General features: G+C 43.2%; 1 protein-coding gene across 3 annotated transcripts in view; it reads right to left on the minus strand.

Moving 5' to 3' along the window:
• The window catches only part of Nfkb1 (nuclear factor of kappa light polypeptide gene enhancer in B cells 1, p105), a 107315-nt gene that overhangs the window by 58302 nt on the left and 21559 nt on the right, over positions 1-27454 (minus strand). For all 3 annotated transcript variants that reach the window (XM_006501106.3, NM_008689.2, XM_006501107.2), the window contains exons 2-6: positions 26314-26383; positions 24797-24836; positions 19959-20037; positions 16072-16109; positions 12544-12642 (exon numbers count right to left, since the gene is read on the minus strand). In XM_006501106.3, coding sequence (XP_006501169.1) covers positions 12544-12642; positions 16072-16109; positions 19959-20037; positions 24797-24829 — 249 coding nt within the window. In that variant the 5' untranslated portion in view covers positions 24830-24836; positions 26314-26383. The remainder of the gene's footprint in view (positions 1-12543; positions 12643-16071; positions 16110-19958; positions 20038-24796; positions 24837-26313; positions 26384-27454) is intronic.

Here is a 27454-nt window from a genome sequence, read left to right on the forward strand (position 1 = left end):
ATATCACAGTAAATCATGGCAGGAGTGATGCGTGGCTCCCGGATGAGAAGAGGATCCAGAACTGCACTCAGCTGACACGCTCAGGACCACAGGTAAATTTCCAGGGAGTCTCCAGTGCCTACCTCCCATTTCTGTACAGGAGCAATGAGATTATAGAGCCTTGCACTACTATACTGCATTGAGCTGTCGTGTGGGTTCTGGGGACTCAAGCTCTTCATGCTTGTATGACAAGTACTTTACCCCCCCCCCACCCCCATTCATTTTCCCCTGGTTCTTTCAGAGCATTTTTTGACTTTGTGTTTTTAGATTAGAAACATTTAAACTAGTCTGAAATATTTTTTAGTGAGTGTGAAGAAGAGAAAACTACTTTGAAAAGTACAAAAAGATAAATGCTATCTAACAAAAAAAATGATAGAGCAAACCCTAAATTTGTAATCAGTTAGCAATACCTGCTTGAGACAGGCATCACCCATGCAAATGGCAGCCATTAGGAGGCGGATGGTTTATACCAGGGCTCATGGGGTGGAGCTGGCAACAAGCAAGTAGATTCTAATTAGTTTGAAGAAATAGCCAGTAGGGTAGATTATAAGTGGTGATCAAGAAGAGGAGCGTCAAGAATAACTTCAAGACCGCTTGGTCTGAGAAACTGGGGGATGGGTTACCATTTTCTAAGAGTGGACAACTTCAAGTAGGGAATCAAGCATTCAACTTTGAGCTCGGCAAGCCTACCAGGTATCCAAATGGTAAAGTCGACCAAGTAGCCAGATCTGAAGCCTGGTTTTCTGAGAAGTCTAGGCTGGGGAAAGTAATTAGGAGATATGTGTGTGTGCATGTACATAAGAAAGGTAGACAGACAAGCTGTTTTTGGCCAAGTGTTCATCAAACCCAATTGAAAACTAGGATACCAATGCCTCCCTGGTGGAGCTGAATATGATTGGCTGTGAGACACAGCAAGAGCTCAGTAAGAGATGAACGGGAGAGACATGTTTCCTCTTATGTCTAATACTAATTGCATATTTCTATTGCTAACTGGGGTAATCACCTAGTACCCAAGAATGAAAAGGAATTTAACTGAGCACAGTGTTAGGGAATCTAAAAAGACACAGTTCTTATGCACATGAAATAAGGTCTAGAAATGAGGAGGGGCACATCTGAGTAAGACATAGTACGGCAGCCATCAGAGTCCGCATGGGGCTCATTAGGAAGGCATCCCCAGAACACACTCAAGTGGGCGAGGCCTGGGAACAACTCAGGGCAGACTCTCTGAAAGGGTCATCACATTGAAAAACACATCATTAAACATATAAGAAGCAAATGGCACAATAAAGAGTCAAAATAAAGCTATGATAAAAAAAAATTCAGCATCCAGGGAGGCTCATGAGTAAAAGCATTGTTATATATGCCTATCACAGCAACTTGAGTTTGAGACCCTGGGACCCAGGTAAAAAGCCCTATTAGGTGATGCACATCTATAATCCCAACACCCCATAGAGAGATGGGAGGCAGAGACAGGAGAACCAGCTGGGAGCTCCAGGGCCATCAAGTCTGGAGGATGCATCACAGTGGGGAACAAGAGAGACAGGCAGAAAGTGAGAACTGACCTTAGAAAGCTGCGTCTGACCTCCACATGCATAGAGTAACATTTATGAAAGGAAAATGTTTATAGGAATGACCATGGTCAGTGGATAGTCTCATATCCATTAGTACATAGGCAGAAAGAAAGGAATGAATGAATTAAGGAAGGAAGGAAGGAAGGGAGGAAGGAAGGAAGGGAGGGAGGAAGGAAGGAAGAAACTGAGAGGAGGTAGGAGGTAGACCTCAGAAGAGCTAAAAAGAACAGTGGGAAGTGAATATGGTGAAAATCTAGTTTATGACTCTTCAAAGAATAAACACACTACATTAAGAAAGGGTTAGACACAGTGGCACATGCATTTAATCTCAGCACTTGGGAGGCAGAGGCAGGCCAACCTCTGTGAGTCCCATTCCAGACTTGTCTATACAGTGGGTTCCTGGCCAGCTAGGGGGCTTCATGGTAAAACCTAGTTTCAACAAAACAAAACAAAACAAAACAGTCACAGATTATAATTTTAAAATGGTATCTCTGGGCTGGAGAAATGGCTCTGTGGTTAAAAACACTTTCTGCTCTTCTAGCAAATCCCCATGGCTGCTCAAAACCAACTGCAACGCCAGTTTCAGGGATTCCAACGCCCTCTTCTGGCCCCCGTGGGCACTGCATACATATGGTGCACATACATACATGTATGCAAAAACACTCAGACACATAAAATAAAAATGAATAAGTATTTTTAAAAAGCTATCTCAATAACAAAACATCCCAAAGTGACAAAGACCCCAGGATAAGGGAGAAGTTACTATCATGCAGGGTTACTAAGGTTGGCCTGTGATAGAAGACAGATGGAGCTTAGAGAAGACAGCATGCCCCAAGCAGCCATGGAAAGCACACAGCCTTTACAGAGTAGATGGGTAGGAAATTCAACATCAGAACTCTTCCCTGGAGCAGACATTGCTCTTTCAACACTAATTCAATTAGTACTCCCAACAACACTATGAGACATGGAGTTGTTCTTATGCTAGTTGGATAGGGGCACAGAGAAGGTGGTCAGTTAGCTCAAGGTTACACAGTTACTCAGGGGACAGAGCTGGACTTGAATCTGGATTTGCCAGCTCTGGAGTTTGCTGTTAATCTGAGCAAATTTCAGACTCAGTAAGTGAAAAAAGTAAGCAGCAGATGGTTCATAGATTAGTAGACTACATCCGTGCTCACAAGCGCTACACTAATGCTTACTTACACGAGGAAGCGTGAGTGGAAGTGTGCCAGCAGGTATAAACACACATGGTAAACACACGGCAGGCACGGTTGGGAGTGCACTTGAGAAGCCCCTAACAGCTCTCCTCTCCAGGGAACAAAGGAATCTTGGACAGAAGGGGACTTACTACCTATAACTTTGTGTTTCTTGAAATTTTATTAAATGCAAGTGATATCTGTAAATAAACAAAAAACTTTTTGGTTTATTTTAAAAACAAAAGTTTCATATATTAGGAGTAGCATGGAACAGTCATTCTCAAGAGAGGAACCCGGGTTTACCAACTGTTAGGAATGAGAGTTCAGAAACTGTAGGCTGGTCACGGGATGGACGAATGAGCTAATCCTTGTGATCTTGGAGCATCCGCGTGTCACTAGCGCATAGCTCTTTGCTCAGTGAATCCTAACCTCAGTTCATTCCCCATGTTCCTAGTCAGTGACTAATCCCACTTGTAGAACCAGCGGCAGAGTATGCGACTGACGGACACAGGGCTCAACCCTATCCCCTGTCTCACTGCTGCAGGGGCAGGCAGTGGAACAACTCAGAGTACCAAAGGCCTAGGAACTGCCAGTTGGGTGTCTCATAAGCTTTGATGTCAGCTTTGGGAATGCAGGTCTTCTCACAGTGAGCCTGCTGCTGCTGAGTGGCCTCTAAGGTAGAAGTCGAGATGCTAAAAAGCCCAATGGGAGTTTTTCTACGGATTTGGCAAATTTGTTTGTTTGTTTGGGTTTCTTTTTTCTACTTCTTCCCTTAGAATTTTCAGTTTTTAAAATAAATAAATGTCTATTTTGCTTAAACCTTTTTAGTTTCTTTAAGTGTTATTTTGCAATTGGACAGTTAAAATAGGTTTAGAAACTAAGGCAGAAAAGCCAGTTTCAACCCAGAATAGATTGGTGCTATGTCTAAGAGCTACACTACAGTGTACAGCCAGGTCTGGGATGTGGCTGTCCTGGCTGGCAGTCATGCCAGGCTGGAGAAGCAAAGAGGAGCAGGCTGGTGGGGAGTGAGCAGCAGTGACAGGTGGAGACCTGGTGGCCACTCCAGTGACTTGCTTAGCGCCACCATGGGAGGACAAGTGCCTCCTTAGATGATCCTTCCAGCTTCTGAGCACTGACCACCTGCTCACTGTACAAGTAACTGCTGCCTGTCTGCTATACATGGGCATCCTTCTAGGTGCTGTTGACAAAGTACCTGCAAGCTTCTGCTCTCAGGAAAAAAACAGTCATCTCCATGGCTCTTTCTACACACGTGTCCGAATGAGCACTTAATGACGCAGATGTGCCAGGACTATGGCAGCTGCCTTTCTAAGAGGTCAGTTTTTTACGTAAGCACGCATGGTTCCTGTGAAGGAGTTGTTTCTACTTTCATCTCATAAACAAAACCAAGTTTGAAGATCTTTAGCAACTTTCTGAAGAACACCCCACCTGCGAGCGAGTGGCAGAATGGGACCGAGGTCTAGCCTTGCTTCTAAACAGCAGTAATCCCACTCAACCGCAGCTCTCTTTAACTATCACACAATGAAGTCCCAGCTGTAACACCTATCGGGTTCCCTCATAGCCTGCACATCTTTATATTATGTAACATGTGCATAGAAAGTAGCTCCTACAGGAAACAATGTATCACCTTCTCTCGCTCTAACTTTGCTGGCTTAACACCTAGTAGGTTAGAAACCGGTTGACTAGTTCATGGAGTTAATTTCAGAATAGTTAAATTTTCACTGTTTTTTAAAATATTTATTTATTTATCTATTTATTTATTTATTGCAAGCCAGTTGACTTCATGTTAGCAGCCTGAAATTTACTATGGGAAGGAAACTGGCAGATGCTACAATTCAGAGTGCCATCCAAGAGTCTGATGCCAGACACTTTCTAGCACACCTTCCATCTACTAGAATAAATGTTCAAAACCCTAGTACAGCAATTTCCTCAGACCTGAGAGATTTTCTTCCACTACCTGAATCTAACAAAGGTACACAGGGGAGCACGTGGTGCACACAGGCTTCTTTCTGAGCACAGCACGGAACGACATGGCCTTAAATGCACACACTCGGGAACACTCTGTAACCACTGCACATCGTGCCTGTAGTAAGTGAGAAGAGCATCTCCCAGGACTCGGGCCTATGCAGGAGCTAAGAACATGATTTCATCTACACACAGGCTTCCTACACATGCGATTGGTCAAGAAGAGGTCCTGCTACACAGCGTGGTGGTCCCTAACCACGCTGACTGGTGTCTTTACGAGGGAAAGGAGGGAGAGATTCAGATACAAAGTCAGGGAGAAGAGCCCTGTGAAGACAGAAGCAGAGATCAGAGAAGTGGCTGCAGCTAGAGCTTGCTGAGGACTGCCAACAAGTACCCGAAACTGGAAGAGGCCAGGATTGACTCTTTCCTGAAGCCTCTGTGGGAAGCAAGACCACACTGGCAACTTCACTGTGGACTCTGGGCCTCCAGAACTTTGGAACAATAAACTCTGTTGTTTAATATGACCCAGGTTGCAGTTATTTGTTATGGCAACCTAGGAATGAATACAGCGTTGTGCAAATTAGACACATAGGGCCTACCAGGACACAGTGAAGGGACCTAACAAAACCTAACACTTGTTTCTATCCTCTTGTTTTCTGTGAGTTTCCTATGACATCATGTGTTACCTCTAAACACAAGCTTTTGGAGTAGTACCCAATTTCCTGAAATTTTATATGAAAACGGGTGTAATTGTGTTTCCAGGCTGACTGTGTGCCGGCATTGAGCAACTGAATGTACGCACATGTTCCATTGAGTTGGTTCTCTACGTCAGCTTTACAGATGAAGAAGCTGCAGCTTAGCCAGTGAGACTCTCCACACTGGCCATCAGTTCACAAAGCTTAGCCAATGAGAATCTAGGAAGTGACGTCACACCCCACGCTGGCCATCAGTTCACAAAGCTTAGCCAATGAGAATCTAGGAAGTAATGTCACACCCCACGCTGGCCATCAGTTCACAGCTGGTGCTTAACACCGTGAATATGTTGCCCACAAGCTGAGTACTGCATGCCAATCTGAGAGCTGTGCGTAGAGAAGGACACACACACACATGCAGCCATGTTAGTTTCTCCCAGGACTTCAGCTAGACACCCTCTGCTCTGCTTTCAGCTCTCCCTTTCTCCCAGCCTCCACGGTTCTCTGTTCCACCCCGAGAAACCTCATTATCCACTCTCCCACCTGATCATTGTTTTTCCAATGTCTAGACCATTTCAATGATATGTGATTTGAAAAATGTGTGTTTGGCCTTACCTTCTTCTGGCTTGTTTTCAATTCCAAGTCTTCTCTAATACAAGCAAACCTGTTTTGTACTTATCTATCAAGCAATGGATAGATAACTCGGTTATCTGAAGATGCTGGGGACTTACTCTGCATTCCCCTGGTCTTCAGACTGGATTGTTTCACATGTCTGCCCAGATATCCTCCCACTCACCTCCATTAGACCTCAAGAAAGTGAAAGTTGTTTGGAAGACTGACCTAAAATCCACTTAGAGTGGGAGGGGGAAGATGGGGACTCCAGGAGAGCCAGCAGAACATCCCTAGACCCACCAAAGACCCTAGACCCTGACTATGGAGAAGGTGGCTGGGGACATGAGGATCATAGGCTCTGGTTACTCACTCTGCCTCATCAAAACCAATCTTCACATGTGGCTTTACGAAACCGGGATTCCCGGCCTGAATGTAATGATCCTCTTCAAACAGAGACCACTTTGATCAGAGATGATTTCAGACTGAACACTGCCACTAGGAACAAGCATCCCAAGAGCAATGAGTATGCAGAGAAACAGGAGAGGGGAAGAGGAAATGCCAGGCGAGGCAGGCCACCATACCAAGCCTGGAAAGTCAGACAACCTGCAACCCTCAGGAGCTTGGCTCTCCTAACTCTCAGGATCAATTCTCACTGCTCAACAGTTTCCTTCAGTAAGCAGCTTTCTCTAACTTCTAATGCTAACAGTGAAATAAAGGGCTGGTTTTTTTGTTTGTTTGTTTGTTTTTTAACAAGTCAGTATTTTACTCATGGAGGCAATCGCAAAACGCCTGGGATACGTAGAAGAAAAGTTATGCAGAAGTCTAGATTATTATGGCCACGCAGAGGATGTTACCTCCTTGTAGTGCAGGACTTGCCACCGTGCTGAGTGAATATCAGGGAAATGATTCTCTTTTCTTTTTGGTTTTGAACCATCGTATTTAGTCAGTGCCAAGAGACTCGGTGGGAGTGGGAGAGAGGGAGGAGAGGGGAGGAAGGAGAGAACAGAAAGGCGGGGGTGGGGTGTGGGGTGTGTGTGTGTGTGAGGAGGCGCTAAATCTCACATCTTTTCCAGTCAATGGAATACTAAAGAGCAACTAGCTTGAATTACATGCTGAGAAACACAAAGCGCTTCAACTTGCCTAAAATGGGTAAAACTAAAAAGTGTAAATGTAAATTTTTGAAATGAAAAAAGAAAGAAGAAAAACATTCAAGACAGTTGCATCCCTGAAATTTCTCAATACTCTGGAGGCAGAGGTAGGAAGATGAGTTCAAGGCCAGCCTAAGCTACACAGTGAGAGCCAGTCGCCCTCCCCCCGCCCCCGCCCCCATCCCTCCAAAATTGTAGAGATCGATTTAATCAGCTGTGGTAAAAAAGCCAATGCCCTTCAGCATTACTTTTACACATGTTCGAGTCTTTAAAAATGCATACAAATATGCATAAAACTCTATGTGTAGAGTCAGAGGTTGCAAACCTTTCTGAAACCACAAAAGGATCCATGAACCTTGGGTTACAAAGCCCTTGTTTTAATAAACTCTGTGTTTGTGTGTGTGTGTGTGTGTGTGTGTGTTACAAAGCACAGACTATAGTATTGGTAGGGAACATAGCTCTTTTCTTTTATTTGAGCACAGTAAACACTTGGAAGTGTCAAAGGACATTCTAATAAATGCTATGAACTAGGTAGGTTCTGAATGCCCAATCTGTTGTGGTGATCTTTCCCCCCTGGCATGTTAGGTAACTGGATCAGGCTAAATTATTCAAAATTAGTATTCCAACTAGATCTTTAGGATGGCAAGTCTCCGGATGCAGACAAGCCTGTGCAAGGGAAAGGGCGCTTTTGCAAAGATATGTGATATCCTCAAGCCTACAGCAGATCAGCCGGGCTTTATTAACCTTGACGGAAACGTAACATTAAGGACTGTTCAGTGAGAGGCACGTAAGAGTGCACACTACAGGAGGTGGGAGAACGGAGCCAAAGCTGTTGTTCACAGAAACATTCCAATAAACCCGTTCTTTAACCATCAAACCCCAGGAGAGTGGCAGGCAGGGCAGCTGCCAGCAAAGCTGATCAGAATCGTCATATTAGCATCACTGTGTTCCAACCTCCTGGCATTGGATGATTACAAACAAACTGTCTTTTAGAAATGAAAGTCACTGATGTCCAAGTGCAATGTTCACAAGGTGCCCAGCACAGAAGGACTCAAGCAAGTGAGGACGGGCTGCAGGCGCATTCCTAAAGCCACGTGTGGCTTCTCCTCTTGGCCCTGTTCCATTTGCTCAAGGAAGACACTTTGATTTAAAATTTTTCTGCACCACTTTCGGGAAAAGGAGGGCAGTGAGCCTTCCCTGGCACTCCTTGCTGAGTCAAGAACAGGTAGCGACAGGCTTGGCCCAGAGGAGCTCTGCTGTCTCTCCTGTTCTCCCAGGAGCCGCAGATAAAGTCAGAACCAAGCAAACACTGGAGGGAGAGCTTACAGGCTAGACAGTGGATTACTCCATTTTTTAAAAGTGGAAAACTTTCTTAAATTCTGGATATTTATTTTCCCTAGCTTCCTCATGAATATGATTTTTTGCTTTAAGGGTCAGCATAAATTCCACACTGTGACTGAAGACATTTTTAGTCAAACAATAAAGAGGAAGAGACTGGATTAAAGCAATCAATGTTTAAGCCTTCAGGGGCCCAGTTTTAACCTGGATATAGTTTGAAAAAGAGCCACCATATATAATAAAAAACTTTGGATTAAAGATAGTAAAAAGTAACTTTCTTGAAAGTGATTTTAGTATATGATATGAATGCATCTCAGATAAAGAATGTTCAGAACAGTGGTTTTCCTTTGGGCAAAGAAAGAGGATAAGAGGACAGAGCAGTGGCTGAGTAGGGGCTCCCACTGTAACTATGTTGTACTTCAGAGAGAATCAGAGAGAGAGAGAGAGAGAGAGAGAGAACAGATAGACAGATAGCAAATAGGCAAAATATTACCATCTATTAAATTTATTAATTTTGGTACATGGTATTTGTTATATAGAACTTTACAACTTGTATGCTTAAAATATTTTGAAATATGAAGTAGCTGGTTTAAAAGAGACTATTCACCCACCCCGAGCTCCTGAAGGCAGTGGAAGGAATGCTTCAATCTGAAGAAACCATTCATGATACCTGTGAGGACATAGGAACCAGTAATCCCAGAGAAATTAATCAAAAGAGAGAGAGGAAATAAGAACGTGAAGACTTGTACAACAAGATCCTAGAGAGCCAAAGAGGTTCTTTCTTCTCAACTACACGAGAGGAACATACACATGGTACAGCCGCCTGAGTTCTAGAAAAGGTGGTACCTCAGTGGGGGGAGGGGGTGACGACTGAGCTTGCATCCCAGCATCTACCACAGCGTGGAAATACTTCTAATAGGAAGTGCTGGTTTTGGGAGATTCCTAGAGTTAGCTTGCAAGTCAACCTGATGCTTCAAACAGTCAACAAGTAGACGACCAAACAAGATGTAAGTTTACAAGCTCCATAAAGCAAAGCTTGGTTTCTGCAGCCTTAAGTCATGACCAGTTCCCAAAGCTTTCAAGAGCCTTCAGATCTTCACTGCAATCTTCACATCACATCAACCACTAACCTTGCAGGGGCGCTCCCTAAGGACAGCAGGGAGGGGTGCTTGAAGAGGCAGGGCAGGAAAGAGGGCCTGAGTCCAGGGAGACAGAGATTGTCAGTGGGGGTGAAGAAAAGGTGAGTCTGAAGACATATACTTCATGCAAGTCACAGCCTTGCATGTGCAAGGCTACGGAAGAGTCGCTCCCTCAGGAAGTACATGGACCCACCTCTACGATGAATTATGGGTGGGTATGCAGTAAGCCATGATACCCCTGGAAGCCTCTTTCTACAGACACTCCCATCTTTCATGCATGGCAGACCACAGAATTCTAGTGCCTCAGAAGGAAAGAGTTCATAAATAGAACACAATGTACATTTTCTTTCTTTTTTTTTTGGTAGAAGGCCAATAGAGAAAAAAACCCTACTTTTTTCTCCTAACATCGGTTCTTAAGTAGTTATGATCAGTATCAGTGCTGACAAGGGATGTTCAGTGACCCTGGTGCAGATAAGGACACATAATTGCACACAATATTTGTACAGGACACACACAGGTAGGAAATTCTAGATCTGACCCCTGATGACTTCTGCCCCCATTTCTTCTTTGCTGTTCAGAATGCTCATCCTCCCTGACTTGATTTATCAGTCCTTCTTGACTTGTTCTTCAGCCCCTGGCCCCTGGCCCCTCAGCTGCACACGCTCACATGGGAGGGCCAGTGAGCTGCAGGAGAAAGAAGCCCAGCACCTTTGAAGAGGGCCAGTTAACCTCAGCCTGAGCTCCTCAGTGTTAATAAGGCTACAGGAGGGAACAGATGGGAGACACGAGGACCACCAGGGGTGTGGAATAACCGTTTTCTTCGCCGGTGCTCTGCTCTGCATTCCTTGCCTGGCCTCTGCAGGACTGGAAGCCACAGACTGTCCTGAGGGAAGTTTCCGGTGTGCAGTCGACTACACTGGGCAGATGCTGAAAGCTGATAAAGCATTTGCTTCCTAGCTGTGTGCACGTTTCCAGAGGACACTGGAAAGTTTGCTGGACTGATGGAAGACCTTCCCTTCAGCTAGAAGACCTGCTGGACCAAAACACCAGAGAATCCTCTCCTTCCCTCCCTCCGGCTACTGCCCCACCTGAATGGGAGGGAGGACACTCTTCATTTCTTGCCCCTCCAGGGCATCAGCAGTCCAACCTCTCCTGCCTTTAGAGGAAAAGCATAGCCACGCCCAGATTTAGTGAAGAGTCCCCTCGGTTACAGGGCGCCCAGGCTTCTGTGCTGGAATCCTAGCAGTGTCCCTGCGCACATTTTACAGACGCTGCAGAGTGGGTCTTGGTGTCGTTCATAATCGTCACAGCTGAGGCCGATTACTCTCATCTCCTCCGCTATCGCTCAGTCAACCATCTAACTATCTCCCTGTCTTCACCGACCTGGTTCGACTTCTCTGAAAAACACTGTCTAATATAACTGTGGCCTTCTGTGCACTAAAGCCACTGCACTTCCACGTTCAGTTACCTTTACTGAGAAAAAAAAAACGGCTCATTCCACAACTAGAGCTGGGAGCCTTAAAATGAAAATGTGACTCTCAGGACCCAAGCCAGGAGCTGAGTTTCACTGGAAAGATAAAGGATGGTATGGCTTTTTCACATTTTTTTCACTGGAAAGATAAAGGATGGTATGGCTCTTTTGTCTTAGACAGAGGGCAAGAACCTGGAAGGCCTGAGCCTGGAAGTACAACATTAAAAGGGGGACAAGCAACCTAGGAGGCAAAACTGAAGATAACTTCCCCAGTGTCAGCTCAGCTGAGGGCAAGAGCGTCTGAGATCTCAAGCCAGCAGAAAGACAGAGGCTGGAGTGCCATAACGTTTACTGCTGGTAACATTTAGTCTAAGCCCAGATTACCAAATAAATAAAACCTTTTAAACCACTCGAAAGTTTTTAACTGTTTCCTTGGAAAATCACTGTCAGTCTCTGAAACACAACACTGGATTAGGAAAGTAGAAACTCTGAACTAGAGGAAGGTAGTCTCAACTAGATCAACAACGTAAAAAGCGAAGAGCAGCGAAGCTACACCCGACACCCCAAGGTAAAGACAGTGAAGCTTCCCCCACCCCTCTGCCCCCCATGCTACAGAACTCATTCATGGTAGCTGCACACGGTTTCTCTCAGGCTCTCTACAGAGAACTTAAGCATATTTCCTCATTGAAACTCTAAAACACCTTGTGAAGTACATGCTAGTGGTATTTGTGTATTTATATGTTTGGTCAGTGAGATAAGCCTGCTTACAACCTGTTTATTCCATCACTTGGGTCTGAACTTATGATCTTAAATAATTAATATACTCCATAGCCGATATATTCTGTCAAGGGTCTTGTCATGAAATCTCTATAAACCCAGTATTTGAAATTTGCCTCAAAGACATTTTTTATTTTCTTCGTTTTCTTACGAGATAAGGGTCTCACCTAGCCCAGGCTGAGCTCAAGCATGCTATGTAGCTCAGGCTAGCTTGGGATATCTAACAGTCCTGTTGCTAGCCTCTTAAGTCCAGTGACTACAGGTATGGACTATGACACCTGGCTCCAAGTTTTACTAAAACATCAGAGAATATTTAAAAATACTTTAAGATGAAAAGACAGCTTTAAGATCACTGGAGAGGTAGTTAAGTTTTTCTTAGTTGATGTTGGAACCATCTCACTTAAATGGAGATGTTAATGGTGTTTTGACGATTCGTCATTTTCATGAGGTGAATTTCTATTTAAAAATTCTAAGAACCATGTAAACACTCCCGCTGAGGGGCAAAGGAACATCCCAGTCACATTCACTTGAACGTTTTGGCTTTGCTCCTGGGCAGTGAGAGCAGAGGTTTCAAACTTACTTTGACCTGTGGGTAGGATTTCTTGTTCTTCTCACTAGAGGCTCCCGGAAGCCCTCCGTGTGATGGGCCTTCACACACATAGCGGAATCGAAATCCCCTCTGCAGAGGTGAACACAGCGGTATTTACTGAACGCAACAATGACAGATGTACACACACGTCTCTAAACATGCAAAACTGTGGAAGACAACTCTGCAGACGGAGAAATGCTTTCTAACAGCCACTATGAAAATGATGCACTGAGCAGTGGCGGAGAAGCCAGGCACCCACCTTCAACACAGGAGTGATGAAGAGTTTAAGCCTTTGGATATACGTTAGCACTTTATTCAACTGGAGCCTCTCGTTACCAATGGCTGCTGCCAAGCTCTCCGCTCTGCCATCAGTAAAAGTTATGCTAATTACTTAAAGGAGTTCCTTTATCTGCTCTGATCACAGACCATAAAGGTGTCTTTTTAAGAATTATTTTATTTATTTACATCACCCCCCCAAGTTCCTCACCCCATTCCTCCTCCTCCTCGACTCTGAGAGGGTGCTCCCCCCCCACATCCCCCTTCTCCTGGTGCCCCTTCTCAAGTCTCTGGAGGATTAAGTGCATCTGTGTTACAGACATGCTGTATGCTACGACACTGTGACTCTAGCAGTCTTCTGAGCACTTCAAGGAATAAGATCATAAAGTTTGTAAAAATTAATATTACTGGGATCCAGTCTGGATAACGCTTGAACTCAATCACCCCCAAACTATACAATAATAGCATGTATAACACCAAGAGCCCCAAATGGGCTGCCGTTAGGATGGGGATCCACTTAACTGAGAAAATTCAAACACACCTTCAGATTATAACTGCCACACATCTTACCCCAGTGCTTGTGAGGCAGAGGCACGTAAATGGAGCTCTGTGAGTTTGGGGCCAGCCAAGGCTACACTGCTGAGACCCTGCCTCCAAACAAAGCAGTACAAAACTCACACAGCACAACACAACACAACACAACATGAATAAACAGTTAACAGTGAGAAACATGCCACGGAACTGGACAGTCTAAAGACATGTAGTCTGTGGTTTGGTTCATTTTCATCATCTGTGCCCAAAAGGCCTCCAAGAAAAAGAACATTTCTAACTCAAAAACTTAACATAGTGGTTCCTTATCTTTAATTACAAAATTTCTTTGTGGCATTGGAAAAATCTGTACCTGTACCTCTCATACCTTATGGGGAGTGACGTTTAACCCTGTAGCCAGCATGATTTATTGCACAGCGTGTGACACTGTGTATTATTCTCGGTCGAATAAGAATATTGAACGTCCTATCCAAGGCAGCATTTATTCTGAAGGTTGTAATGTGTATTGCGCTGTTCGGCTGGAGCATCGATGCCTTTGAGCTGGGCATGGTGGCTCACACCTGTCATCTTATCACTTGGAGAGGGGAGGTAGGAAAACTGGCACCAGTTTGAAGCCAGCAATGACTACAGACATTTTTTGACTCAGAAATAAACTAATGTTTTAAATTAAATAACAACCTAAAATTAGGAAGTCTTAAAATGCACGCTCTGGACACATTTCTAATTCTAGTATTCTGAAATTAAACGTTCACCATCTATCGCTGTTCATCTCAGGAACGCCATTTACTTCAAATGAGTCATTAACCTCAGAGAGACTCCATACATCCAGTCAAAAAGCCTGGCTTACATACAACCTTCTTACTTTCACTAAAGCCAGATACCAAAATAAAATCGGACTGGCAATCAAACATGATGTTTTATACATATATGATTTTATATATTCACACAAAATGAATTAAATTTTAAATTCTGGAACTATACTAGCTGTTCAAACACATCATAAATACCTATGACTTTGGGGTTCATAATAACACACACACACACACACACACACACGGGGTGGGGGCAAAGAGAGCAACACATTAAAAAATAAATCAATGCAATTTTAATATTGTTAAAAAGGGGAGCTAGAGAAATGTTTCAGCAGAGCACTGTCCGCTCTCCCAAGGAACCTGCGCTCAATTCCCAGCACCCACGTCATAGCTCACAACTGTCTGTAATTCCAGTTGCAAGGGCTCTGACGCCATCACACCAATGCGCACAAAATAAAATTAAATAAATTATTTAAAATTTTCTAAAGGATCTGAAAAATCTATTTGATGTGTAGGTACATTTTGGACTCATCAGTTTTATGAATTCACCAAATCTTCCAGGCTAGGACATTTTCCAGGATTCCAGATTACTGGGCAGAATTTCACAGAACACAACTCTACTGAAGAGCTCCGAGAACAGCGACTTTATGTGAGAAATCATCTTTACAAAGATGGACGTGGAGATAAAGCAAGGGCAGGTGTTATCTGCAGCCCAGGGAGGGTGTACATGTGTATAAGTATGTGTGTGTGCGTGTGTGTGTGTGTGTGTGTGTGTGTGTGTGTGTGTGTGTGTGTTAAGAGGCCGCCTATAAGCAACCAAACAATGCCCCAAAGTTCCATGTGACATTCCTGTCTTTATAATTAACATTTCCATCTGATTTCAGCTTTACAAAGTAGCATGGACATCCCTAAGATGTTTCTCCTATTTAACAGCTGACCACATCAGAATTCTACAGCACAGCACCGAATGCTGTCAGCATTCACTTCTTAGCATTGAGTGTCATACAACACAATGTGTTAACCCACTCTCCTGAGTTACAAGAAGGAACAGCCTAGAAAAGACATTGGGTGACACAACTCGGTAGGCCAGGTATACAGTCCTTCAGCGCCACGGCTGTGATGAGCATATCCACCCAGAGATCTAGTGACTTGGTTCTCACTCTGTGGGAGGCTATACCATAACTTCCATCCCATAATGACTGAAATGTTCTGTCGGCAGATATTGAAGATTCTCTTCTCTCTTACAGTACTAGAGCCATGCAACTTCTAATGAGCATATTTGCAGTTTTGAGGCTATTTTAATCTTCAGCTGGTGAACACAATATTTAGTAGAAAGCGAAAGAGCCAGACAAAAACACAAACAAAAACAACAACAACAACCAAACAAAAAAATCCTCTCCTTGCTTCAAAAAGGCTGGGATTAAAGCCAGAGGGGTGGAGGGGAGATCTCCCAGTCCACTCTAATGTCTCCCAGTGCGTTTACTGCCTTAAGCTACACATTCTATGCACAGAAAAGGCCAGAGCTTATGAAGGCAGGAGGGGTACCCTGTGGGCATGGCCATGAGCAATAGAGCGTCAGAGTGGCTGTGAACCTGTGTGTGTGTGAGTATTTCTTCATGAATGAGACTCTTTAGTGCTTTCCCTGGAAGCAGCTGATGAGCTAAGCTGGAAAAAGGACAGACTACCAAGGATTTATAATTAACTGATGTTTCAAAGCCATTTGTAAGAAAAATGTAGACACAGGAAGTTATTGCATAACACGGCAGGCTGCCGATTATTCAGATAAAACACTTACCTCTGTCATCAGATTTAACTATTACTCAGAGACCGAGCCTTACCATGAGATGTAGCATTACCAAACACCCGACCCCTTTACGCTTACCTGTTTTGGTTGCTCTAATATTTGAAGGTATGGGCCATCTGTTAAAAACAAGTACAACACAAGAAAACCAAAAGAAAACTGTGAGACTTCTGGAATCTTGTATGAAATACAAAGCAAGCCAAATACTGAAGTTATGCTTTAAACAGAGATTTCAAATCAATTTTTATAGGTGAAGTGTGTTCTACTGATATGTGTTCTCATTTGAAGTATTAAATAAATATTTTTAAAAATATTTATTTTATTTTTTGCTCATAAGTGCTTTGCTTAGTGCCCAAGGAAGCCAGATGAGAGTGTCTGATGCCCTGGAACTGGAGTTACAGGTGGTTGTTAGCTGCCATGTGATACTAGGAACCAAGCTTGGGTCCCCAGGAAGAGAACTGGACACTCTAAACTGCTGACCAATTGCTCCTGCTCCTAAGTTCAGCTTATTTTAACAGTAGTTTTATAGTTTAAGTGACTAACGGTAAATAAGTGGCTTTTTCTGAATGGTAATGGTACACCACTGGACTGAACAAAAGGTCTGAATGCTGACAGAGATTCTGATCCGAGCCGTCCTCAGACTCATGTGTCAACAAACATTTAGGGCACAATACAGCTGAGTGCAGGGAGCACCTCTGAGTGCTGTGGTGTCAGGTGGCCTTCACCTGCAGACTACTTTCCTCCCTCAAAGAGAACTGCCCAGGAGTAAATGAAGAACTGAAGCTAGAAACCCACAGAAGGGAGATCCTGGGCCACCTGCCTCTCCTAACACTGCTCCTGAAATGTAGTCTTTCCCTTACTTCAAGCCAAGGGACAGCCACTGTTGCCTAACTGGCTTCTTCCTTGCCCTCTGTGAGACCTGAAGAACTTTTCTTGCTTCTCCATGGCTTGTTTTGTTTTGTTAGACAGAGACTCACCATGTATCCTTGGCTCGCCTGGAGCTCACTATGTAGACAAAGTTGGCCTCAAACTCACAGAGATTTTCTTGCCAAGTGCTGGGATTAAAAGCATGGACCACTACCCTGGCATCTTACTCACAGCTTTTGATGCAGATATAATAAAGTATCTAACAGTGTGTGCTCATAAGAACTCTGTTCTAAAACAGCCCAGAGTTATGATAAAATACCAAAAATAATGTAATTGAAGATAAATGCATGCCAATTAATTACTATGAAAAGGACCTAAAGGCTCAATTTATATACCAATGATATCTGACTTGAAATTTCAAAATAAATAAATATAAATGTTATGATAAAAAATTCCATAAGGGCGTCAGATGGCTTCTATGTCCCAGTATGATAACCAATAGCTGTGTAATACACAAACATATTCGACATTTTATAGTTGTTTGAGTGAAAATTAAGACTTGAAGCTGAAGACAGTCTAGAAGAACACTTCTGTGCTCATTTGAAAATTCACTTTCTCGGCTGAAGCTTAAGCCTTATTTTGCATATGTAAATTTGAGGTGAGATAAAAGTTCAGGTTGTAATTTTTAATAAACTGTAACTTCAAAGAGAATACATTTTACCTTCTCAATATTATGACTGATCAGATAACACGGAAGCCTAAACACTGTACCAGGAAAGCAATTGGAAACCTAATTTGAAGCCAAATAAGAAAGACAGATGGGTGGTTACTGGGGTCAGTAATGTAGCAAATTACCTTCTTCTGTCTCATGGGATTCATCTCTTGACACTTTAAACTTTTAGAAAGGTAACTGTTAACTTTAAATTTCAAAAAGAAAATTGCTCGAATTTAACTTTTATGAGGAAATAAAACTGATTAGAAAAAGATTTCATGCTAGGCATATCAGACAGCTTGTATAACAATATTAAAAATATACATTTCCTCTAGGCATCCAAAAGAGCCTACTGAGAAGCCAGGCCAGGAAGGTGGTAGCATTTGGATAAGATGCTGCTGAAATATGGAGGCAGAGGAGACATCCTCGTGTTAGGCTCCAAGTCTCTTCCTTCTTAACAGCCCGTCTGAAACACTCACAGGATTGGTTTTAGGTTTTCCTTACATATGTGAAGTTCCATGCGGAGAGGGGGCAATCATTACCCTTAGAAGAGCACACCCAAGGGTAAGAGAAGTAGAACACTGGAGCTGATACACAGATACTTGTTTTAAGGCTAATATTCTGTTGGCTACATTTCTGTGCCAGAAAAAAAATGATCTTCCATTGTAAAAAGAAAATTAAATCACAGCAAAATGACACAGACCTATCAGCTGTCCCTTGTTAGAGAGTTCCCAACACAGGGTTAGAAATACTAATACGTTGAGATTTTAAGAAGTTGAGAAGATTGAAAAAAAATCCACATGAAAATTACAAGCAAACACTGTCACAGATAGCCTTTCTAGTCCTTTAAAATCTGAACAAAATGTCCCATCCATCTTGGACTATAAAAACAGGACAACGCACTGAAACAGAGCCGGAGAGCTAGTGCAAGCAAGGAGCCATTACAACAGGAAAAGAATGCATCTTCCATGCAATTCTGAAGGATTCTCTAACACTATGGAAAAGAAGATTCCCGAAGCGCAATGATATGAACACCAACGACTTTCTGAGATGATTCTTTGGATAACTTTATTTCTAAGTCCATAAACCAAAGGAAAAGGAGAACACATTAGAATATCATCTGCCTGCAGGATGCTGTTTAGTATTCTAACTAATTAGAGGCATTTTCTAGAAACCTGTGCTTTCCCTGAGGGCAGAACCGAGTCTGCAACATTTTCAATAAAGCAGAAATGCTAAAGGAAGCTCTTGGGGTCTCAGAGTTTAGAAGTTCACAGGAAACACGGTTGCCTCCCCTGCATTTACTTGGTCACAAGAAGGGGACCTAGAGCGTGTTGGACAGCTTAAGATTACAGATAAACTGTGGTGGTTATTTGGGGTAAGGACAGACAGGCCTCCGTGATGTAACTTCTGGGCACCAGTGAGGAGGGTGACATACTAACTCTCCTTCCTCCCACGTCTGTAGAAAACTTTCCGTAAGGCAGGCGCTGGCAAAACCATAGTCATTTTAAATGAGAATGATAAAAACTACATCACGAGACACAGAAATCCGGAGCACACAAAGCACCTGCTGTCCACCTCAGTAATGGACAATCACTTCCATACGCATCTCCACCAACTAACAAGTGGCTGCTGAAGACGGCTTAGCTCCAACAGGTGATCAAAGCAGCAAAAGAGCCATCAGGCCAAGGCTACACACATGCCAGTCAATAATGAGTCTAAAGGAAGCCCGTGCGCTATAGCATAAAGGGACCTTAAACAGTTTGTGGGTTCGTTAATTAGCAGTCATGTCAGGAGCATTAGTTCTGTACGCTTGGTCTGGTCAGAATATAAAGGTTACTTTCCTACTGTTTCCCCAGAGCCTCGTGTCCTGGCTGACAAGACTGGCCCTCAGATACAGAACTGAGGGGCTAAGACTGGCTCTCTGTGAGCTGCGGTAAAGCAAAAAGGAGCACTAATGGGTAATGAGATACGGAGAAGAGGAAAGTCCTTACACGGGGTGAAGACAGGGCTTCAGGGTATTCTAACAGAGACCAGAAACCACACTTGCTAAAACGATGTGTGTGCGCGCACGCCGGAGCATTTTTGTGAGACACATTTCCAGAAAGCATACTGAAAGGGTGGTTTTAAAACACGGATCACCACTTCCTTCCTATGAATATTGTTGAATTTTAAAAGAGACTGTTGTGGCTAAAGAGATGGTTCTGTGGTTAAAAGTGCTTGTGGCTCTTCCAGAGGGCCTGGGCTAGGTCCCAAGCACCCACAAAGCAACAGATTTCCTTATAGTAATTTCATATATACTTAGTTTGGTTGATCCACATCTCCCTGACTCCTGACCCCAAATATTTTTAAGGGAAAGCAAAACAACAGGAAAAGGGGGTGTTTTTCTTACCTGTTGACAGTGGTATTTCTGGTGAATATAATTCTGCATTAAATATTGAGTGAGTCAAAGCAGTGTTCAAATGAAACATCTGTAAAGAAGAAAATACAAATATTTTAATTTCTCTTCTTGCACTAATACACAAAGCCAGAAAACTAATTACATGATTGAAAACTAGAAATAAAAACGCAAAAATAGGATTCCTGAAATCAAAATTTTAACGTGCCTTTCTGGGACCTTCTTAGGCCCCTGTGTGTGTAACTTATGTAACAAAGAAATTTGAGGAGAATAATGGCTATGGGGTCCCTAAAGACAAGGGCCTGGTGGATCCCGCAAGCTGTGCATCTTCGGAGCCAAGAGAGCTTCAGGCATGCTGGACCCTTCAGAAAAATGTGTAGAGTAAGTGATCTGAATCTCGCACCCTCTTAGGAACTTGAGTTCATTACATCCCAGAGGGTGGGGAGATGGCCCAGTTGATAAGGTGCTTGCTGTAGAGCACAAGAACCTGAGTCCAGAGCCCCAGTACCCCAGTGAAAAGCTGGGCTGGCGGCAGTTGTCTGCAGTCCCAGCTACAGGAAGGTGGAGACATGAAGATTTGCTGGCTGGAGGTCTTAGCTGAATCCAGGAGCTGTAGGTTAGGTTAGACACCGTTTCTCAAAATCAAAGATGGGGAGCCACCTTCAGCCTCCACACACTTGTGAATGTACACGTACAGACAGACAGCACATACGTGCACATGATCTTAGATATGTATGCTTCTGTTCTGATGATAAATAGATTACTTACTGAGCTACAGAACTTCAAGGCCTTGAAAGAATTACAGGCAGGAGTTACACAACTTACAAAATGACTGGCAATACAACTGAGAACATGATGGAGCAGAGGGCTCACTTTCTCCCGCCTCTATTTTCTTTTTCTTTTCGTCGTCGTCGTCGTCGTCGTCTTCTTTCTTTCTTTCTTTCTTTCTTTCTTTCTTTCTTTCTTTCTTTTTTTTTTATCGAGACAGGGTCTCTCTGTGTAGCCCTGGCTGTCCTGGAACTCACTTTGTAGACCAGGCTGGCCTCGAACTCAGAAATCCACCTGCCTCTACCTCCCAAGTGCTGAGATTAAAGGCATGTGCCACCACTGCCCAGCTCTATTTTCTATTACAATATAAATACCTGAATCTAGTAGATGAAGGCACACTGAACAATGGCTCTAAAGATGTCTACATGCTACTCCACAGAACCTTTCTATTCCCCAGAACCTATGCTTTCTGTGGCAAAAGATATATTGCATGTGCCATCAATGTAGGACAATTAAATGACAGGATTATCCTGGAATATCCAAGTGAGCTACTTAGGAGAGTGAGAAATCAAAGTGCAGTGTGCCTACAGAAGCAGGAGTCAGGGATGCTAGCAGGACTCACCCAGGCCTACAGAGGCAGGACTGGGGGATGATAGCAGGACTTACAGGCAGCCCCTAGAGCTTGGAAGACAAGAAATAAACGCTGCTAGGAGTGTAGCCCTGTTGATGCCTCGACTCTGACATTTTTATTCTAATCTTTAGAAGATATTTGTGTTGTTTCAAATACTATGGTAACTTGTTACAGAAACAACACACAACTAAGAAAACTGAAAAAGTGAACATATAACGTTTTGATAGAATTAAGCTCTACCTTGGTAAGTTATGACTAATAATTACTCCAAAAGGAATTTTCCCAGTTAGCTCATTTAGAAAATCACATTTGTATGTGTGAGCTTACTATCTGTCTCACTCACCAGAAGTGACTTGTTGAAATGTTTATGGACAACATAGAAACCAAATTATTTCTTTTACTTTCTCTGGTCAGCTTGCAAGCTAGACGGTTTTTTTCTTTCTTTCTTTTTTTTTTTGGTTTTTGGTTTTTGGGATTTTTTGTCCTTATTAGTAAATCACTAGATATTCTTGGGTACCTCAAATCCTACTATGTCTAGTTAAATCAAGAATAAGAAGAGTAATGCTTGCATGTTTATTACATTTGTGTGTGTAGTGTGAGAATGTGTATGTGTGTGTGTAGTGTGAGTGTATGTGTGTGTGGTATGAGAGTGTATATGTATGCGTAGTATGTGTGTATGCATGTGTAGTATGAAAGTATGTATGTATATGTAGTGTGAGTGTGTGTGCATGTATGTGTGTATAGTGTGAAAGTGTATGTATGTGTAGTGGGAGTATGTGAGTGTGTGTGTTTGAGTGTATGCACATATATGTTTGTGTAAGGTGTGTATGTGTGCATAGTGTAAGAGTGCATATGTATGTGTAGTATGTGTGTTTAACATGAGATGGATATGTGTGTGTGTGTAACATGAGTGTGCTTATGTGTGGGTAGTGGAGGAAGTCAAAGTCAAGCTAACTTAGTAAGCACTTTGCTCTCTGAAAAATCTTACTGGCCCCTAAAATGTGATGTTTAAATGCGAGTCACTTCAAATCCACTTTTGAGGGATGCAAATTTTCAACTGAGGAGCAAAGAGTGTGTTATATTTCAATCCTTAAAAGCAAAGCGCATCTGTGCCATTCGCTATTAACCATGAAAGACACACTGAATGGGAAACTAGGTTTTATAATAAGCTCCAGGCCTCCATCTCTGAGCAAAGAGAACGACCTCACAAAGAAGTCCTTTGCTGTGGTTCCGCCTCTGTCTGCAGTGATCTGGCTGGGGGAGAAGCCCACTAAGACAGACGTCCTGTTGAAGGCGGCATGTGGTGTTTGCTTGGTGACAGGTGGAGAACAAACTCCAGTGTGGCTAAAACACGGAGGACACCTCCCTCAAAAATCGCAAACTTTAGAAGAGATAGACTTAAAGCTTAAGACAGGAAGAAAAAACCAACCCAAAGACAAAAACTTAAAAGCCTCCAAGGGCCTCCCCTTCCCCCACAACTGAACTATCAGAACATGCCCACCCTGCTAATGAGCTCAGAACTGCTGCCCACATGAGACACTTTCAAAATGACTGTCCTTGGCAGGTCTTACTCTTTTGTGGCATAAAAGACCATCTCTGGTTGCTAAGATTTCCTGTGTACAGACAGAAAAGCATGGTTTGAAACCAAGCAGACAGCTCTCATGGTGGTGAGGGCTGGCCTGTGTTAGAGGAGGCCCATTAAAAGTGAAAGGTTAAACAAGGGGTTTGAGCGTATGGTTGCCAGGTGTCTTTTATGCTGCCATAAAAGAAAACATCCTTAGGTTTACCCAGTACCACCATCTTTATAACATGGTCAGGAGCGGATGGTGCATGCTCACTCCGCCCGCTGGGTGAGAAGAAGAGGGCCACTGCGGCTCTGACTGCAGCTCTGAGGCCACTGCAGCTGTCACTACGGTGCAGGCCATGGCAGCTCTGACTGCGGCTCTGGGGCTGTGTGACTATAGAAACACCAGGTCTCCCCCAAATATTTCATTTTCAGTTTTATTTTTGGCTGACTCTTTGCGAGCATAAATTTGGGAAATGGTAGTCTCGGGTGTTTACCACCAAAATTTAAATGTGAAGTAGTAATGAATGTTGTGGCAGGGCTACCTTGGTAAATAGTGCCCCTGCACTGGTTGTAGCTTTCAAAGCTCAGCTTAGTCCTCCTTTGCAAAGTCATCCTTAACCTGCTCTTTCCCTAAAGGAACACACAGCAATCCCTCCAACTGCTTCTGTCTCTCAGTGAACCATGGCAACATCCACAGACTGTGTAAAGTGTGGTTCCGTTACTCCAGCCGGGATGCAGTCCTGAGCCCAGTGAGCATATCACCTGTCCCTTCGTCTCTAGGATGCTAATGTTCTGGGCATAAAGTCTTCTATAAAGTCTCAGTAGATAGCTGAGGAGCAAAGAGATACCAGTATTTTAAATAATTTAATAGACCATTAGAGTCCACTTTTAATATTGCCACTGTAATCATGCTAGCAGCTAGAAACTGCTTTCAAGAATCAGTTCTATGCTCCCTATATTCTCTATGGGGAGAAGAGAAAGAAATGGAAGTATCATCAGACTGTCTAACACTTCTATGGGTTTAGATTTTTTAAGAGAAAAAACTAGAAGGAAAGTGAAGATACAGATATCCTCGTGTCAGTCTGTGTCATGGCTGCTGTCACACCTATGATGACAGCGACAATGACGTGATGATAAACACTGCTCCGCTCTCAAAGCACACTCACTCCCACAGACTGCAGTGGGCTTAACTACAGTACCTTTGAAAAAAAATATATTCAGAATTCATAAGTGCTCCTCCTTCATGTGACTTATTTGGACACGGCAGCCTTTGCCTTTATATATGTTAAGATGAATTCACACTAGACAGAGATGGATCCTACATCCAAAAAGTGATGTGTTTTTAAGACAGAGGAGATGGTATGTGTGAAGACGTGGAGGAAAGCCACACAACAACAGACTGTGGCTGGTGTGATGCCAAGGATCTCTAAACACACCCAGCAGTGGTAGGAGGTGGGAACTATTCTGCCAGCCCCAAATTCAGAGTTCTTGCCTCCAGACCTATGAAAGGATACACTTCTATTGTGTCAAGTCACCAGGTTTGTAGCGATGTTAATAGCAGCCCTAGAAATCTCACTGAATAGCAATTTTTTTAATATACCAGTCACCATATGAAATACTGGGGTCAGACCTTCAACACCACAACTGACTCAGTGGCTACTTTCTGGCATGTAGTATATACGGTTTTATGCAAAAATACATAAGAAAGGGCCCTCTCCAACTCTGGAAGAACAGAAAAACTGAAAATAAATTAAGAGTAGTGTTTACTAATTTAGGGTTTGCTTGATACTGAGTTACTAGCGTTGCCTCTGTGTGTTTGGGATAAGAACGCGTTGAAACAAAGTTGCTAGTGAGCTGAGGACTTACTTGCCCAGTTCCGTAGGGATCATCGTCTGCCATGGTGAAGCTGTACAAAACAGAACAAGAAATGAAAGCTGTAGCACTGGAGTGAATCTTAAAGATCCTACAACTCTGGCACATATGCAGGGCTAGGCTGTATTTCTACAGGGACCACAAATGTCTGCAAAAAAGACCTCTGTAGGAGGGCATCATGCGTGCTGTACCTCCTTGGCATCTACCTCTCATTGTAGGGAGACCACGGGATCTAAACCCTTTGGCTAAGCTCAGGGTCCTCGGTTTGATACAGCTGGTCCTACCTCTGGGTAAAAATCAGGTCCAGATGGAACCCTGTGGCCACTTCTACTTTGTGCATTTTTTTTCTCATGAACTCTGAGATGGTCCTAGGACTGTCTAGACTCGGTTGAGAGGCTGAGGAAGTCCTGATACCATTTTACATAACACTTGAGTGGGCATAGAACGACACCCCCTGCCCTCTTGTGAGGACTGGTGAGAGTCATTCTGCCTTTGTCAAAGTGCAATGAAAATTCTGTAACTCTAAAGAGTGCACTAAAAAAATAACCAGTGAAAACATCAAACCTGAAAGTCTCAAACTTACTGAACTTAGCAAGCTATTAATATAAGCAGCCTCAGCGGCCTTCAGGCACCCAGAGACCCTGATAAACACATAGAACCATCTATCTGCACCTCAAAATCACATTCTGGGCTGGTGAGATGGCTCATCGCGTAAGAGCACTGACTGCTCTTCTGAAGGCCCTGAGTTCAAATCCCAGCAACCACATGGTGGCTCACACCCACCTGTAATGAGATCTGATGCCCTCTTCTGATGCGTCTGAAGTCAGCTACAGTGTACTTATGTATAATAGTAAATCTTTGGGCTGGAGTGAGCAGGGCCGACCAGAGTGAGCAGAGGTCCTAAAAATTCAATTCCCAACAACTACATGAAGGCTCACAACCATCTGTACAGCTACAGTGTACTCACATACATTAAATAAATAAATAAATCTTTTTTTAAAAAACTGCGTTCCATGCTGAATAAAACCCAAATGTAGAAAAGCCCTGGCTTCTAGCACATGAGGGAACAGACTCTGTATCAAAGGATGGGGCTGTTGTGCCCACCTTGGAGCTTGAACATAGGCTGATGGAAGAATGGAGGCTAGTTAGTTTTCAATCCAATGTACTGTCTAGCCTCCATCAAAAGCCTATCTTACACTAATAAAAACATCTCGGGACATTCCCATAACTTGAGGCTTCATTTCCAGTGAAAGGCTCTGTGCTATAACACCACGTGACTAATGGGATGCACGGGAGGCTCTGGAGAACTCCCAGGGCCACATGGAGCAGGGCCAGCACCAACTAAAGGAAAAGTAGGAGCTCTAAGTCCTTTGGCACAACTTCACAAAGGTGTGTGCAAGGAAGTGGGGTTGTTTAAAACAAGAAACACTTGAAAATGTTTAAACACAAGCTGGAGAGCTGGCTCAACAGTTAAGCGTGCAGAAGGCCCTGATTCAGTTCCCAGTACTTACATGCGCAGCTCACGACCGTCAAACTCCAGTTACAAGGGCTCTGACACCCTCTTCTGGCCTCTGAGGGTACCTGCACACATAAAGTATACATAAACTTATGCAGGCACACACAAACACACAATTTACATACATACTTAAAAAGAAAACACGAGCTGGGTGTAGTGGCACACGCCTTTAATCTCAGCATTTGGGAGGCAGAGGCAAGTAGATGTCTTTGTGGTAGAGGTTAGCCTGGTCTACATGGTGAGTTCCAGGGCTACACAGTAAGATTCTTGTCTTAAAACAAAATGAAACAAACAAAACAAAACTCTCTAAGCAGCTGCAACTAAACATATTTATTCAGACAAAAAAGTTAAAACAGGGGAATTTTGACTTGATGCAGTAAAGGGGTATGACATCATTGAAAATACCAGGGTTCTGCCACTGTCTGGTATGTGACTTTGGATACTAATTAATTTCCACAAACAATGTTTTACACTATCCTTATGACTCTAGGTTTTCCATTAACCTGGGTGATGATATTCTTTCCTAACAATCCAAAGACAATCTTCTAAGGTGGAGGTGACATTATTGCCTTATTAAACTGTCCAAACCCACTTAGTACCTTTATGTCATTGATTCTGTGTGTACCTGAACAAGGATGGCACCAACAGACAGGCAATGTGAAAGGGAGATTGCTCAGGAGGTCTCAACCCTAGACTAAGAACTACAGGCACATAGGGAAAGCTGAGAGCATGAGAAATTGTGTTTCCCAAAAATGTACACTGATTGGTTACTCAATGCCAATGGAAACATTCATACAAGTAACATTAGATGGATGGAGCAGATTGATTTTTTTTTTTTTTGTACTTAGAAAAAGATACATCAATTAAAGAAAAAGAGGTCATGAAGTTTTGAGAGAGAGGTACATGAAAGAACTTGGAGGCAGGGGAAGGGGAAATGATATAATATATTATCATCTTAAAAATCATTCTTTAAAATTGGATGATTTGTAGAAGTTTGAGTGGGGGAATTTAACATAAAGAAGTCTCACTCCAACTTGGAAGATTCAACTCCAACCGCACTTCACAGACGTAAGGGTATCCTCCTGGTCCATTCCCTACATGAGGCCCTAATGAAGACGGCTCCACTTTAAATGTCT

Source organism: Mus musculus, chromosome 3 (assembly GCF_000001635.26).
Source record: "Mus musculus strain C57BL/6J chromosome 3, GRCm38.p6 C57BL/6J".
NCBI classification, from domain to species: Eukaryota; Metazoa; Chordata; class Mammalia; order Rodentia; family Muridae; genus Mus; species Mus musculus.